Genomic DNA, 15,989 nt, shown 5'->3' with positions numbered 1-15,989 from the left:
GAACGGGACGCAGCGGGTGCGGCGGGCTGAGGGGTCGGAGGCCGCCCGGCGGGGCGAGATGTCCGTGTGTGACAGCGTCAGCCTCTGGGTGACGGACAAGCGCACGGCCGTGGACATCCGGGGCAAGGCGGTGACGGTGCTGTCCGAGGTGCAGACGCTCACCGGGCCGCTCAAGCAGTATTTCTTCGAGACCAAGTGCAACCCGGCGGGTGGGACGACGGGCGGGTGCCGGGGCGTGGACCGGCGCCACTGGCTCTCCGAGTGCAAGGCCAAGCAGTCGTACGTGCGGGCCCTGACCGCCGACGCCAACAAGCTGGTGGGCTGGCGCTGGATCCGCATCGACACGGCCTGCGTCTGCACCCTGCTGAGCCGCGCTGGGCGGACGTAACCGGGCTGGGGGGCTGGAGGGTTGGAGCCCCCGGCACCCACCCCGCTGGGCTCTGCTTGGGAACCAGAGCGACTCAGGCACTGTCACTCACATGGATGCCGTGGGTCAGCCCTGGGGGCTGAGGGCCAGGCTCGGAGACTCGGCAGTGGGGCTTGGCACCATGGGTCAGCCCTGGGGCTGAGGGCCAGGCTCGGAGGCTGAGCTGTGGGTCTGGAGGCTGTGGGCACCGTGGATCAGCCTAGGGCCTGGGGGCCAGGCTTGGAAGCTGAACTGTGGGGCTAGAGGCTCGGAGGCTGAGCTGTGGGGCTGGAGGCTGTGGGCGCCATGGGTCACCCCGGGGGCTGGGGACCAGGTTCAGAGACTGATCAGTGGGGCTCGGGGCTGGGGGTGCCATAGGTCAGCCCCGGGGCTGGGGACTGTGGCCTCCAGGGGGTTTCTGCCTTTTGTGTCTGTTCGCTGTTTCTTCCCATATTTATTACTCCCCCCTCCCCCCGGTTCTGATCCGACCCCCCGACCCCGAATTAACTTATTCCCTGACACACACCCCCGCATGTGACCTGCTTGCGGTTCCTTGTACCTGGAAAAGACCAGAAGGAAACAAACCCAGAGTCTCCGCATCGTTCATTGGGGTCACGGCCTGTTTGCTGGGGGGGAACAACCTTCAGGATAGAATTGTGGGGCACCGACCCACACAAGGGTGGGAGCCCAGCGATTCCCATGGGTCCCATGGCCAGCTCCCCCTAGCCCTGCCGGTGCCGCTCACTCCCTACCCGCAGTCCCCACCAGCTGAGGGAGATACACCTCCTGATTGAACCCTCTCTGCTCCCCGGGGGGGGGGGGGGACACACTCCTGCCCCAGTTTGAGGGGGTCCTGGGGGGATTCCTGTGAATTTGGCGCCACCTTGTGGCAGGGACAGGGATATTCAAGGGCTCCCTGATCTGGTTCCTGCCTTCACCCCCGGGGCAGAATCAGACCCATGGACCCATCCAGCCCTGTTATCTGGCCCCCCAACACTCTTCTCTGGGGTGTATGGGGGGGAGAGTAATTGGCCCCCAAACTGTCCCACACCGCTGCACTCCCAACTCTGGATGGGGCGTGTCCTGCAGCAGGGCGTCCCACTGGTTAACGATGGGGCTGAGCCAGTGTGGAAACAGCCCCTGGCACTCCCCGAATGGGACCCAGACTATTCACAGCCAAGTCCCCCCATGACACCCCAAAACAGACAAGCAACATCACCGGGCGAGGGGCAGCCAGCACCAGGGGCACTGCAAGAAGCAACTCCAGACACTCAACCACCACCGGCTGAGCTGCAAATGGAACCCAGGAGCCCTGGCTCCTAGACTCCCTGCTCCAGCCATTAGACCCCACTCCCATCCCAGAGCCAAGGAGAGAACCCAGGAGTCCTGGCTCCCAGCCCCCCCTGCTCTGACCGCTACACCCTGTGTCCCAGACTCCCAGGCCCCACGTTTGCTCAGCTCTTACGGCCCCTGGGAGAATCCCCATCCCTGCAACACCTTCTCGGGGGGGGCGGTTGTTATACTTAGAAAATAAAACCCAGTGGGCTCTTATTCAGGGGGATAAGGCCACACGCTGCAGACAGATTCAGAGCCGGCGGTCGCTTAACTTCCCCCAGTTCTGCAGGGTTGTTACAGGTCCCAGCCGAGGAGTCGCTCGTGCCAAGGGCCGGGCCAGGCGGCCTGGACACAGGGACGGAGCGGGGCCTTGGCGGAGGCGCAGCCGATGCTCCTGGAGGTTGGTGGCAGAACCAGCCCCGAAGTCCTCAGGCTTTAGGGTCTGTCTTTAAAGGGATCTGTCCTCGGACAAGTCTCTGGGGTTCGTTTGCCTTGTCAGGCTCTGGCACGGACTCACGGGTCGTGCCCACTCCTGGCCCCATGCGGTCCGTGGGGGGTGCCCCCTTCAGTGCAACAGCCCTTCTCGGGGGGCCACTCTCTCCCGGGGTCAGGCCCCTCCACCTCCTGGAGCCGCACCTCTCTGAGCCTTAACACGTCTGTCTCTGCCATGGGCCCCTCAAGGAGACCCCTTGCTCCGGACCCCCCAGGCCTCCACCCCCTGCCCTGTTCTCTAGCCCAGAGCGACTCTCCGCCAGCGTAACACAGGAGGGTTATTGAGCATTGAACCCAGCACAGGAAACTCTCAGGCCTGGCCCCCCTCAGCCCAGCACGTCCCAGTCTCCCTGCACCCAGGGGGGCTCTGCCTGCTCCCCCTCTCCAGCCCCGAGCCCCCCTGCTTCCCAGGTGGGCATCTGATATCCCCAGCCCCAAGCCCCCCCATCCATTGTCTTCTCTCCAGGGAAATAGGGTGGCTTGGACTCCTTTCCCCTCCCGTCCTCTGGCCCCTCTGGCTGGACCCGGCTGGTCAGCTCACCAGAGTCCTGTCCCCGCAGCCCATTGTCCTCCCCCCGGCCAGAACTGGCTGCGACTCCTGAGCTGGGCCTCCGGGGCACCAGTTGCTGGGGTCTCCATCCTCCAGGCCATCGGCCAGGGTCCCGAGTTCCCTCTCCAGTGCTCTGTACCCACAAACTCCCTCTCCCCTCCCCTCGTTAAACCCGTAACACCCAGGGACACTGAGTCCCACCCCCTCGGCATGCAACCCACTGGAAAACCACAGAAAACAAGACAATCCCCCACTTGGTCCCCCGCTGTTCTCGCGGTGGAAGCGATAACCGATCCCTGCTGGTTGTTGGGTTCACCTCCCGGCCTCGGGGCAGCTGGGGGTGGATTCCGGGGGTGCCCTCCGGGTTACCACCCAGCCCACTGTTCAGCCAAAGGGTCCTGTCGGAGGGTGGTTGTTTTCCTTCCTCCAGATGTGGGGTTGTTTATTATGATTCTCAGGCAGGCGCCTCAACCTTTTATTCCCAATCCAAACATCAAGCATACGACTGACTGCAATCACACGCTGGGTCACTTCCCGCTGTTCCTGTCATACCTGCATGGGGCGACCCCACGGCAAGTGTGAAAAATCGGGACGGGGGTGGGGGGTAATAGGAGCCTAGATAAGAAAAAGATCCGAACATCTGGACTGGCCCTATACAATCAGGACATCTGGTCACCCTACATCTACGTTATTACCTAGTCACCCTTCCCCATAACCTGTCTAGAGTCACCGGGGCACACCAGGCCCCCACAGACCTTGTCATTCCACTTGGTACACAGGAAAAGGAAACAAGGAGAAAATTGGCCTGACTAGATGTCCCAGGTTTATAGGGACAGTCCTGATTTTGGGTCTTTTTCTTATCTAGGCTCCTATTACACCCCCACCGCCCCCCCGTCCCGATTTTTCACACTTGCTGTCTGGTTGCCCTAGGAGAAATGCAGGTGAGGGGGTTACCAGAGCTCTGTCCCGTGTGCAGGAAAACAGTCGTGAGGGGACAGAGAGCTCAGTGGTTAGCGCATTGGCCTGCTAAATCCAGGGTTGTGAGTTCAATCCTTGAGGGGGCCACTTAGGGATCTGGGGCAAAAATCTGTCTGGGGGTTGGTCCTGCTTCGAGCAGGGGGTTGGACTCCTGAGCTCCCTTCCAAGCCTGATAGTCTATGATTCCAAGAACAAGATCCTTGTGGCACCCCAGAGACAAATGCATTTATTGGGGCATCGGCTTTCAGGGGCTAGAACCCACTTCATCGGCTGCAGCCCCCAACAGCCAACGCCCAAATAAAAGTGTTTGTCTCAAAGGTGCTAGAAGGATCCTGGGGTTCTGCGGATCCAGACTAATGCAGCTGCTGCTCGGAAAAGCCACTGTCTGGCCTGGGGCTTTCGAGGAGCATTTTTGTCTCGGGATTTGCTCCGACAGCTCACGGGCCCCTCGGGAGCTGCCTGGCCCGTGGGATTCGTGCTGAGCGGCGGGTTCCTGGCTAATGCTCCAGCCAAACCTGGGCTCTGTGCTGGGCCGTCCCCACTCGCCAAACACAGACGTGTTCAGTGTCACTTTCATCCGGCATAATTGCTCTCGGGGGGCCAGCCCCGGGCCCCTCGGGGGTCCCCTGCTCTGGCCTCCGGGGCCACAGCTCTGCCCTGGGCCCCTTGGGGCCGCAGCTTTGAGCCCCCAGCACCCGGTTCTGCCCTGGGCCCCTCGGGGGTCCCCTGGCTCTGGCCCCTGGGGCCGCCCCCCAGAGGGAGCAACCCCCCCCTCCCCTGGGCTCCAGCCCTTAGGGACCCTCAGCCAGCGCAAAGGCGGGTTATCGTACGTCCCACCCCAGCCTGGGCAGCTCTCAGGGTCCCGGCCTGGCCAGTCCCCACCCCATGTCCCAGCCCCATGGGCTCCGGCTTCTCCTTGGTTCCACCCAGCCCCCCTCTTCCAGCCAGGCCCTGTATCCCCTCGCCACAGCTCCCCTCTTCCAGCCTGGCCCTGTATCCCCTCCCCCAGGCCCCCCCTTCCAGCCAGGCCCCGCATCCCCTCCCCACTGCCCCCTGCTTCCAGCCAGGCCCTGTATCCCCTCCCCACAGCTCCCCTCTTCCAGCCTTGCCCTGTATCCCCTCCCCCAGGCCTCCCCTTCCAGCCAGGCCCCGTATCCCCCCTCTGCCACCTCTCCTTCCAGCCAGGTGCCGTATCCCCTCCCCACTGCCCCCCGCTTCCAGCCAGGCCCCGTATCCCCTCCCTACTGCCCCCCGCTTCCAGCCAGGCCCCGTATCCCCTCCCCACTGCCCCCCGCTTCCAGCCAGGCCCCGTATCCCCTCCCCACTGCCCCCCGCTTCCAGCCAGGCCCCGTATCCCCTCCCCACTGCTCCCCGCTTCCAGCCAGGCCCCATATCCCCTCCTCACTGCCCCCCGCTTCCAGCCGAGCCCCGTATCTCCTCCCCACTGTCCCCGCTTCCAGCCAGGCCCCGTATCCCCTCCCTATTGCCCCCCGCTTCCAGCCGGGTCCCCGTATCCCCTCCTCACTGCCCCTCGCTTCCAGCCGCGTCCCCGTATCCCCTCCCCACTGCCCCTCGCTTCCAGCCGGGCCCCGTATCCCCTCCCCACCGCCCCTCGCTTCCAGCCGCGCCCCGTATCCCCCCTCTGCCACCCCTCCTTCCAGCCGGGCTTGCCAGCCGGGCCCCGTATCCCTCCCTCCCTGCTCCCCGCTTCTCCGCCGTATCCCCGTATCCCCTCCTCACTGCCCCTCGCGTCCAGCGTACGGGTCCCCGATATCCCTCCCCACTCCCCGCTTCCAGCCGGGTCCCCGTATCCCCTCCTCACTGCCCCTCGCTTCCAGCCGGGTCCCCGTATCCCCTCCCCACTGCCCCCCGCTTCCAGCCGGGTCCCCGTATCCCCTCCTCACTGCCCCTCGCTTCCAGCCGGGTCCCGTATCCCCTCCTCACCGCCCCCCGCTTCCAGCCAGGCCCCGTATCCCCTCCTCACCGCCCCCTGCTTCCAGCCAGGCCCAATATCCCCTCCTCACCGCCCCTCGCTTCCAGCTGGGCCCCGTATCCCCTCCTCACCGCCCCCCGCTTCCAGCTGGGCCCCGTATCCCCTCCTCACTGCCCCTCGCTTCCAGCCGGGCCCCGTATCCCCCCTCTGCCACCCCTCGCTTCCAGCTGGGCCCCGTATCCTCTCCCCACCGCCCCCCGCTTCCAGCCGGGTCTCGTATCCCCTCCTCACTGCCCCTCGCTTCCAGCCGGGTCTCATATCCCCTCCCCACACCAGCCCTTCCTCCTCCCTCCAGCCAGCAGGTCACCTGGGACCCTCCCCTCAGCCCCTTGTTCCCCCAATGGCTGGAGCAGCTGCTATAGCTGTGGGGGGGCGGCTCCTGGACACCAGTCGCTGGGTCCCCCCATCTCCAGGCTGCCGTCGGGGTCCCAGCTGCTGGGCGAGGTCACACCTGGCCCCCTTCAGCAATGACCCCCCCTCTGCCACCTCCCCTTGCACACCCAGCACACAGGGAAACTGAGGCACACACCGTGTTCATGCACAACACTATGAAAAGCCTCCACTCTGTCACACCCCCCTCTCCGATGTGGGGCGAGAACCCAGGCGTCCTAGCTCTAAGCCCCACCCCTCACCCTGAGCCAGGGGAGAACCCAGGCGTCCGGGCTGCCAGCTGCTCCCTGAGCCCTGTGCCAGGTCATATGTGCTAGGTTCCAGCTCCATGGTAACAAGTCACAAACACCCCCCGCCGAGGGGGGCAGGGCCAGGGCAGAGACTGGCATGGCTGGCACCATCCTCCCCACGCCCGCAGGCACTGACCTGGGCTGGGGCCTCGAGGGGGCCCGATGGCGCCACAGCCAGGACTGGCTCCTCACCAGCAGTGGGGTGGGGCTGGAGAACTGGCCCCCACAGCCCTTCCCGCCCCCTGCTGCCCGCGTGAGTGCCAGCCAGCGGCTCGGACGCCTGGGTTCCCTCCTGGCTCGGGGAGTGGGGCATCTGGTGGTTAGAGCTGTGGGGGTGGGAAACAGGGGCCAGGATGCCTGGGTTCTATCCTGGCTCTGGGCAGGGAGTGGGGCCTGGAGGTTGGAGGAGAAGGCACCAGCAGGCAGGATGCCTGGGTTCCCTCCTGACTTGGGGTGGGAGGTTGTAGGGGGGGGGGGGGGAACAGCCAGGATGCCTGGGTTCCCTCCTGACTTGGGGTGGGAGGTTGTAGGGGGGAGGGAAGGAACAGCCAGGATGCCTGGGTTCTCTCCCTAGCTCTGTGGGGCTGGGGGTCATGGTCTCTCTCTGTATCCCCCCCAAGTCCACAGTCCATAAGCCCCTGCCCCCCGGCGCGGAGTGGCCCCCGCGGGAAGAGCTGATCCGGCGCCTGGCAACCACCACAGGCCTCTGCTATGATGTGAAAACCCACGGAGGGGTCCTGGGGCAGCCCAGCTACCTCCTGCCCGCGCCGCTGTGGAGAGTCCACTGTAACAAGGACCTCCGGGACAAGGCACGCAGGGGGCTGGGGATCAGGATGCCTGGGTTCCATCTCCAGCTCTGGGAGGGCAGTGGGGTCTAGTGGTTAGAACGGGGGGCTAGGGGCCAGGACTCCTGGGTTCCATCCCCAGCTCTGGGAGGGGAGTGGGGTCGGGGGGAAGAGCCAGGACTCCTGGATTCCATCCCCGGCTCCGGGAGGGGAGTGGGGTCTAGTGGTTAGAACAGGGGGCTGGGGTCAGGACTCCTGGGTTCCATTCCCAGCTCTGGGAGGGGAGTAGGGTGCAGTGGTTAGAGTGGGGTGTGGGGGCTGGGAGCCAGGCTGCCTGGGTCCCATGGCTCAACGCCTGCTTCCGGGGGGAGGAGGCGGCAGTGATGCCGTGGAGGCATTTGAGGCTCACGCATTGTCTCTTGCCCCCCAGGATGGCTTTTGGGATCTGCTCTAGGGTCCCCCGCCCGCTGTTGGGGGCAGGGGGAGGAAGGTTATAGACCAGGGGTGGGGGCTCCTTAGAAAATGGGGGGGGGCTGTCTCCCTCCCACCTGCACTGACCCCCGCCCCCCACCACCCCGGTGCTTTGCCCCCTAGCTGCAGCTCCGCGCCTGGCGGGTCCCGCTGACCCCAGGGGGCCGGCCCAGCGAGACCCGGCACCGGTTCTGCGGCTGGCCCAACCTGCCCCCTGAGCCCACCCACCACGCCGGCCCCCAGCCCTTCGCCCTGGCTGCCCACCACAGTGACGGTGCCTCCAAGGTAGGGACCCCAGAAATTGGGGGGGCTCCCTGGTTGGGAGGGGGAAGGGGCTGGGGTTCCCCGGGAGGGTGACGCTGGCCGATGGGGTGGGGGTGAAGTTCCCAGGAAGATGGCAGATGGAGTGGGGGGAGGGGCTGGGGTCCCCAGAATGGGGTGAACTCTAATTTCCATCTCCCTGCCCCCCCACCCAAGTCCACAGTGGCCAGCACCGAGAACAAGCCCCTGGCCGGATCCGTCTTCTATATCCGCGACAGGGCGGTTCTGAGCCATCTGGACCCCTACGTCTCCGTCACCAGCCGGGACATCCGTGCCTTCAGCCCGTGAGAGACCCCAGCGCTGGAGGGGGGGGGGGGGNCTGGGCTGGCCTGACCCAGCAGGCCCTGCAGGGAAATGACACACGAGTGAGAAGCAAACGGAAGCCAGGTGGGTGGGAAGGGGGAAAGGAGCCGACAGTCCTGATGGGGCCAGCGGTGTGGGCTAGGCTGGGCAATTGCCGGCTAGATGCCTCCATCTCTTTGCTCTGAAGCAATGGGCAGGGGATACTGGCCGAGCCGAGTCTGGGGTCTGATCCACCACGGCAGGGGGCTGGGAGCCAGGGACCTGCTCTGGTCCAAGGGGAAGCCAGACACTGGGCTGGTGCCGGCGGAGAACCAGGAGCACAACAGGTCCCTGCTGCAGCCGAGGAAAATCCCAGCTGAGTCAATTTCCATTTCTCTGCTCCAGAGTGGGCACGAGGGGGGTGGGGGAGAGCCAGCACTCCTGGGTTCTCTTCCAGCTCTGGGAGGGGAGTGGGGGCTAGTGGTTAGAGCGGGGGGGGCTGGGAGTCAGGATGCCTGAGTTCTGTCCCTGGCTCTGGGAGGGGAGTGGGGGCTGGTGGTTGGAGCAGCGGGGGCTGGGAGCCAGGATGCCTGAGTTCTCTCCCCAGCTCTGGGAGGGGAATGGGGGCTGGTGGTTGGAGCAGGGGCTGGGAGCCAGGACTCCTGGGTTCTCTCCCTGGCTCTGGGAGGAGAGTGGGGGCTGGTGGTTGGGGCTGGGAGGTAGGATGCCTGGGGCCTGTTGCAAGAGGGAGGAGTTGGGGGGTGTGGGCAGGGCTGACAGAGTTAGGGGGCAGAAGGATCCGTGGTTTCACCACCAACCCCATCTCTCCCCCAGGCAGGAGCTGCAGGGCTACGCCCGGAAAGACGTCCTCACCTACTGGCAGTTTGAGGGTTACCCAAAGGCCTGGGGGCACGGCCTCAGGGACCCCTCCCTGGGCAAGGATGCAGCACCCTCCCTCCGACCCCCCAGCTCCCCCCGCAACCCTGGTCTCTTCCCCAGCCCCCCCCACCCCCTCCGCTTGCCAACGCTGGCCCCTGCTGTCCCACACCAGGGGGCGCTGAGCCTGGCACAGGAGTCCTATGGGTCCCCCCGCTGCCCCCCCAGCAGCAGGGTCCCCCCAGCCCGGTCCCCCACCATCTGCCCCCCCATAGCCAGGCCCCAGATCCTGGCAGTGCCCCTGATGTACCGCACGGAGTATCAATGTTATGGGAGCAGCAAGCCTGGGCCTGTCTGAGGGCCCCCCCCACATACTGTGCACCCCAACATGCTACAATGCGTCACCCCTGTGTTCTCTGGTCTGTCCTTCTTGGGGTGCAGGGGGCTCACTAAGGCCTGGTCCTTTCTCTGTCTCCCCCCCCTCCAGCTATCAGGACGCCTGGGTTCTATTTTTTTGTGGGGGGGGAGGGGCTGCCAGGCATGATTCTCAGAAGAGGACCCAGGTGTCCTGCAGCTCCCCTCCCCTGTGCCCTTGGGGGGGATTTGTCCGGGGGCACCACTCTTTAGGTCAGCAGGATGCGGGGATTTCTCACCTGGCAACGCATCTGGCTCCAGCCCCCGGCTTCCGGGGGGAGCCTGGGTTGCCCTTGGCAAAGGAGACGTGAGCTGAGAGGGTGAAAGGCTCTGCCCCCTCCCCTCCCCTCCCCACCCCAAGCCGGGAGAGAACCCAGGAGTCCTGCACCCCAGCTCCTTCCCCTCCCAGAGCTGGCAGAGAACCCAGGAGTCCTGGCTCCCAGCCTCCTGCTCTAACCACTAGACCCCACTCCCCTCCCTGAGCCAGGAAAAGAACCCAAGTGTCCTGGCTCCCAACCCCCGCGCTAACCACTAGCCCCCACTCCCCTCCCAGAGCTGGAAGAGAACCCAGGAGTCCTGGCTCCCAGCACCCCCCGCTCTAACCACTAGCGGAGGGCTCGCACCAGGATGCCTGAGCTTCTCTCCCAGCTCTGGGAGGGGAATAGTGGACGGGCGTGGTGTGGCTCTCCAGAGAAATGAGATGTTCATAGCTGGTGGGCCTGAGTGTGGGGCCGTTGCCAGTATTGACTTTGTCTGTGCTTTGGGAGTCTATACGATTTCTAGTTGATTCTGCTACGTTGCGTCTCTGGGGGCGTACCTAGCGGGAGAGAGAAGTGGGCGGACTAGAGTCGCTGTGTGGTTTGCCGGTGGTGTTTCTGAGTAGAGTAGTAATGGGTATGGGGTTGTGTCCCTCTGGGAAGTCGACCTGTGGTGCAAGCAGGAGGTGTATGCTGCGCCCAGCGGTTGCAGTGTGAGGTCGGCTCCGTCCGGCGGTGACTCTTGCATGAGTGTTGAGGGGTGGCCTCGAGTTTTTTCCGGAGAAGTGCTCCGTGGCTTCAATCCCCACGCAGGAACGCCTCCTCTTCCCCTCCTGCTGTGTGTGAGGTCTTTAGGAATGCTCGGTACGGGACTAGAGAGACGCCCCGAGGAAAGAACTGCGGTCTCTATCATCACAGCCCACTCTGACCTCGCCGTGGAGATAGGTGGGTTAGCCCTAAGTGGTCGCCCTGGTGTGTAGGGACGCCCTCTAGGCCATTCTGGGCGCGATCAGTCTTCAGGTGGCGACCTCAGACAGGATTGATCTTGCAGGCTGGTGGCGTCCTTCGATTACTCGTGGGAGTAGTCTCTGCAGAGCCCTCCATCACAGACGCTTCATCTCGCTAACTCTGCCTCACCATCCGTACACTCGCGTAACGCCAGGTGAGATGCTGCTATTAGTTCTCGCCTCCGCCTCACTCTCCTCAATACTCAGATGTCTCTACCCGCCTGCGGCCCAGGACATCAAGGCATCCTCACTACCCCTCGTTGGCCCGCGCGGCTGTGGGTCTGTTCATCTCGCTTAGACAACTCGCTTATGGTGCCGCGGCTGGATGGCACCCTGCTCAGTGGTAAGCAGCGTTGCCTCCCATGGGTCCCTCGCGCTCGCAAGCATTGCCAGCCCAGTTCCGCCAGCTGTGTGTCATGGGGGTACGTCCTCACCTCTCTGCCGGTCGTGGGGGCGCGGTGTCGCCTGGCGTCCTTCCATCGGTCTGCTTACGCGCGGATGATCGCAGGGCGCCCTTAGATACCGTGGCGCTCGCTCAGTGCCTATAGCCTTCCACGAGTGCTGTTCCACGCTCCTCATCGAGTGTATCATATGCGTGAGCTCAGTGGAGTGGGTAGCGAGCAGGCAGCCACGTGCTTGCCTGTGTTCTGGGGTAGTCTCTGGTCCCTACCCCCATCTACCTCAAGCTGTGGCACTCTCCTCGACTCAAGATGTGCAATACCCTCACTCGCTAAAAGTCACCTCTTGTAGTTCTCTTGGTGCGTGTTCTCTGTCATTGGGTTCACGGGGTCCCACATCGCACTTAAGTGAAGGGTGGACGGTGCAGATACATGCGCTCATTCTCTCGCTGTCTTTCCACACACGGCACGCGCCTTCCGCGGTTTATGGTGATCAGGACGTCCATGTGTGGTTTCGTGAATGTGTCCTCATGTGTGTGGGGGGTGGGGCGTAAGGGGATCCCCCTGGCTAGACGTGGGAGTGGGCAGGTGGAATGTCTCAGAGACAGAGGGATTGCATATAGCTGCTCATGCCAGCAGATGGACTCCGCACATCGACTCCGTGTTGCCCGTTGGGATGTGGTGGCCGATGGTACCAACTTTGTGCACCGGAGGTGCGGCGATCGCGCGGACTACTCTCAGGTCGCTACGCGCAGTACGCGGGATTGTCACAGATCCATGGCCAGCGGAGAATACTGGGGCTCTGCGCTCGCAAGAGTCCGCCGGCATGTATCCGGGGAGAGGAGTCTAGAGTGTGCCTGGAGATAGTCGGCAAGAGAGAACGTCCGAGCTCTGCTGGTGTAAGACTGAGGCCGGTACGATACAGGTGGTCATAGAGCCCTCAGTCCTCTCCTTCGCGCACAAAGTCCTCCGCCACCCCGGTCGACGCAGGAAGAGGTTACGTACATCGCCAATGTGAGGGTGGAGAAGTCCATGCTACGCTCCATGCTGCGTCTACTCCACAGCGTTCCCCCATATTGGAGTGAGAAGACTGTTGCTCTGCTCCCTGCGAGCGTAACAGCACTGCTCGTTAGGCATCCTAGAGGTTCTTTAGTTCCAGCGAGATGTGAAGGGAGTGCTCCTGCTCGTGTTTTGCTACCGAGATGCCTCCCATGCGGCGCTCTTGCTCATAGACTCGTACGTGAGATGGGACCCACTAGCTTCGCGGGTGCCGACCCCCTCTTTCGTGGCCCACGCCCCTGATCGTGCTGTCCTCGAGCACCCCACAGCGATAATGTACCTCACGCTGTCCTTTGGGTCAGACGCCGCGCTGGCTGGACCGCCGGGCCCGCAGCTCCTTTCGCCGCCTGAGAACATACTGACCAACGTTGGCTATGACCGCTGCACTCGGCCCTCCGATGTGGGGCTCGCGCGAGGAGACCCAGGAGTGTCCAATCGGCTCCATGCCCGGCACTCCAGCGCGCGCTCCGCTCTCGCCCAGGCCGAGCGCGCGTACTGGTGCTGGTGCCTGAGCTCCTCCGGTTCTGACCACTAGCCCCCCCTGACCGAGGCGCTCGATCGCATGTGAGCTCGAGATCCCGCGAGTCAGTCCGCTATGTGTGGCATGGGGGACGAGTCCATAGGTGGCCTTCCCTGCGCGGTTGGTTCCCTGCCTCTAAGCGTCTGGTCAGACATCCCAGCCAGCCTCTCTCGCCTCATGTTACGTGAAGAGGCCTGCACTCAGCTCGGCTCTCCGGGCCTGATACTCGCACAGGTAGGATCTCGCTGGAGCCCCCCTCTCTAGATGTAGAGTCTATGTCAGGTGATATGGAATGAGAGGCATTTTGCATGCCTTCTGCGCTCGCAACCTCCCTGCTCGTGTTAAGCTCAAGCTCCCGCACTGAGTCCTCGGCCTCTCTGGACTTGCCCGGCGTGCTCGAGTGAGGTGCGTGGGCGCGAGGAATTCCAGGTAAGTGCTTTCTCCGCTCACGCGCGCCTGGTGGGCCGAGAGGGGTGCAAGGGAGGTGTCTGCGTCCATGTAGTCTCTTTGTGGCGACACGTTCCCCTTTGTGAGAGAGGTTACGCTGCTTGCCGCCCTATGATCCGCGACCGCAAGTGCGGCAGGCTAGGTGCGGGCGTGAGGTTCGTCGCCCGAGCCTCTCCACCATCAATGGTAGAGTTGGTATCTGCGGTTGGCTTTGAGGTGCTAGACAGAGAGTATCGCTTCCTTTCGCCACCTGACCTCCAGGTCTTCGTGGCTGGTTAGTGGGGTCGAGAGGAAGAGGTCTGCCATAGATGGACAGTAGCAAGTGCCGGCGCTCTCCTCCTCCTGATTCTACTAGACACACAGACTATGGTAACTAATTAGTAAGGAGGGAAAGCGACTGGAAGTTAATTAAGTGATGTAGTAGAGTGCTATGTTCGTGATTTTACTGTGTTCCTTGGAGTAGCCAGGGAAGCGTGAGAGTAGCACTGCCCCCATCCTGAGTGGTGGTCAGATGGCCGGCATGGATGGTTCGTGAGGAGGACTGAGGAGTGGGTGTGGACTGACAAGCGGCGGCTCAGGAAGCTTCGCATGGATCGGGAAATATCATTTGAGCTGGGTGTGCGCGCCCCAATCAGGACCTTGCTTTACAACTCCGAACATCTCGATGACAGACTCAACGCTGCAGTGTCCAATAATGGGAGGACCCCCAAGCGTGAGAGAAGCCTAGAGTGTGGGGCGAGCCAGTGGACGCGGGCTCGAAGAGGACCATCCCGTGGTCTAGGAATTGGTCGTTGGTCCCTCTCGGCTCCGGTCCTGCACACTCTCAAGACCTCTATTCTTTGTAAGAAGGCGTTGCTAGATCAAATGCCGTGGTTGGGTAGGATTGTCCTGTAGTCATTGATGAGTATGTCTCTTAGTAGCTATCTTCAAGCAGTGGGAACGCATGGTGTAGATCGACAGAGTGGGATCCACGTGGCAGATCACACATAGAGGAAGGAGTGCCCCCCCATACTTAACTGAGCTCTCGTTGAAATGTGTTGTCCACCATAAGAGTTCCGATTCTCGCTTGGTGAGCAAGATGAGGAGTGCTTGGGTGGTGCTTTGTCCCTGGGATCTCTCCATGTCCTCATTTCCTTGTGGTCGCGCCGGCCTCGTTCAGCCGCGAACATCTCGGTTCAGGCATGGCCCACTCCCAGCTGCGCGCCTCGCGCGTCGTGCTGTACCATACGATATCCTCGCTCCTCGACGTGTCCTTGGGAGCACTCGAGATGTTGCACGACTGCTGTGTCTTGAGGCACGACTGTCCTGCGCTTCGAAGAACGCAGGTGTGAGCTCGACTCTTGTGTGGTCTTGACCGCACTGTTCCGCGGGCGAGTCCTGGTGATCCTCGACTCCTCGGTGCCTCATCTGTTTTGGCCTGTCTATACGGTACCTACCACCCTCAGTTCTTAGTGCCAGTTGCCAGAACTCCAAGCTGGGTTAAACACGACTGCCCCCGTCTGCCTCACGTGGCCACGGCCATCTGCAGCGGGTACTGCCGACCAAGGTGAGGGGGGGGCCGGGCCCCCCCGCCGGGCCGCTCCCCGCCCCCCCCCGGGACATGGATGTGCACTGGGGACAGGCCCAGCGCGGCAGGGCCCCCACACCCAGGGAGGCGGGGCACTGGCGGAAGGGGGCACCGGCCCCACGGGGGGTTGCCTACTTGGGGCCCCTGCCATACCCCCTCTCTCCCCCAGGGCCGCGGTGCTACAAAAGCGCGGCCTGCCGAACCCCGTCTCCCAGCACGATCTGCAGCACCGGGCCGTGCCGCTACGAGACGCTGCGCGCTGCCCGGCTGCGGCCGCCCGCGTGATCAGCCGTTCACCTCCCCGTGGCACTTGAGCTGTCACTGCAGCCTCGTGCGCCCCCCATCATGGACTCCGCGACTGCACCTGGTGCACCCACTCGGGGCCCGACTTCTGGCAGCGCTTCGGGCGGGGCTTCGCAGGAGGGTGGCCGCGTGGCAATAAACACCAATGGCTCACGCTCCCCACCTCCGCGTGTGTGTGTAGGTGGGGGCAGGGGCCTCGCCTGTGACCACTGGCACCCCACTGCCCTCCCAAAGCCAGGCATAAAGAACCTAGCGGCGGGCTTCCAGCCCCTCCCCACAACCCCACTTGACCCCCACCCCTACCCAGAGCCCTGGGCACAGAACCAAGCGAATCCAGTCCCCACCTTCCCTCTAGACCTCAGCTTCCCTCCAGAGCCGCACAGAACCCGAGCTCCGGGCCCTCTGAGGCGCCACAGCCCCCCTCTCAGAGCCAGGCACAGCAACCAAGAATCCAGTCCCCTCAACCTTCCTAGACTCAGCTCTCCTCCAGAGCGGGGCGCGAGACACAGAACCCAGGGCGGTCCCGCTCAGGCCCCCGCCCCAGGCACAGAACCCAAGTGTCTGACGGCTCCCAGCCCCCACATGCCAACTCAGCCCACTCCCAGAGCCAGCACAGAACCCAGTCTCCAAGCCCATCCCCCCCACTCAAGACTCAGAAGCTAAGCACAGCAACCCAGGCGTCCGGCGGCTCCAAAGGAGTCCCCCACAAGACCTCCCAGCCCCCTCCAGCAGCCAGGCACAGAACCCATGGCGTCGTGGGCTCAAGGAGTCCCTCCACAAGAATCCAGCCCCCTCCCAGAGCCAGCACAGAACCCAGCGCGTGTGCGCGCGGAGGCCCAGCCCCCCCT

The 15,989-nt window shown here is 63.8% G+C and overlaps 2 protein-coding genes across 3 annotated transcripts; both read left to right on the top strand.

The window, feature by feature from the left end:
- Nucleotide 1: 1 nt before the first annotated feature.
- Nucleotides 2–672, top strand: NTF4 (neurotrophin 4; the record flags this gene model as incomplete). Its single annotated transcript, XM_032806423.2, has 1 exon — nt 2–672. A coding segment is annotated over one exon (387 nt), but the record flags the coding sequence as incomplete, so codon positions are not given.
- A 5,843-nt stretch (nt 673–6,515) lies between these two features.
- Nucleotides 6,516–9,678, top strand: SAXO3 (stabilizer of axonemal microtubules 3). 2 transcript variants are annotated; one of them, XM_032806430.2, is made up of 5 exons: nt 6,516–6,687; nt 7,055–7,243; nt 7,814–7,975; nt 8,168–8,295; nt 9,128–9,678. In XM_032806430.2, the coding sequence occupies exons 1-5, from the start codon at nt 6,532–6,534 to the stop codon at nt 9,525–9,527; spliced, it is 1,035 nt and encodes a 344-aa protein (XP_032662321.1). In that variant the 5' UTR covers nt 6,516–6,531; the 3' UTR covers nt 9,528–9,678. The 2 variants fall into 2 exon arrangements, with proteins under 2 accessions (XP_032662321.1, XP_074926846.1); XM_075070745.1 differs by having other exon boundaries at nt 9,132–9,433.
- Nucleotides 9,679–15,989: the final 6,311 nt, after the last annotated feature.

This window comes from Chelonoidis abingdonii, chromosome 11, assembly GCF_003597395.2.
Source record: "Chelonoidis abingdonii isolate Lonesome George chromosome 11, CheloAbing_2.0, whole genome shotgun sequence".
NCBI classification, from domain to species: Eukaryota; Metazoa; Chordata; order Testudines; family Testudinidae; genus Chelonoidis; species Chelonoidis abingdonii.
Note: the sequence above shows the minus strand (reverse complement) of the source record. Positions and strands in the feature narration are given on the sequence as shown.

Excerpts from the sequence above, each read along its gene's own strand:
- SAXO3 (XM_032806430.2), top strand. The coding sequence starts at position 6,532 with ATGGCTGGCACCATCCTCCCCACGCCCGCAGGCACTGACCTGGGCTGG. Across the intron at positions 7,244-7,813 it reads ACAAGGACCTCCGGGACAAG|CTGCAGCTCCGCGCCTGGCG; the intron begins GCACGCAGGGGG and ends TTTGCCCCCTAG. Across the intron at positions 8,296-9,127 it reads GACATCCGTGCCTTCAGCCC|GCAGGAGCTGCAGGGCTACG; the intron begins GTGAGAGACCCC and ends TCTCTCCCCCAG.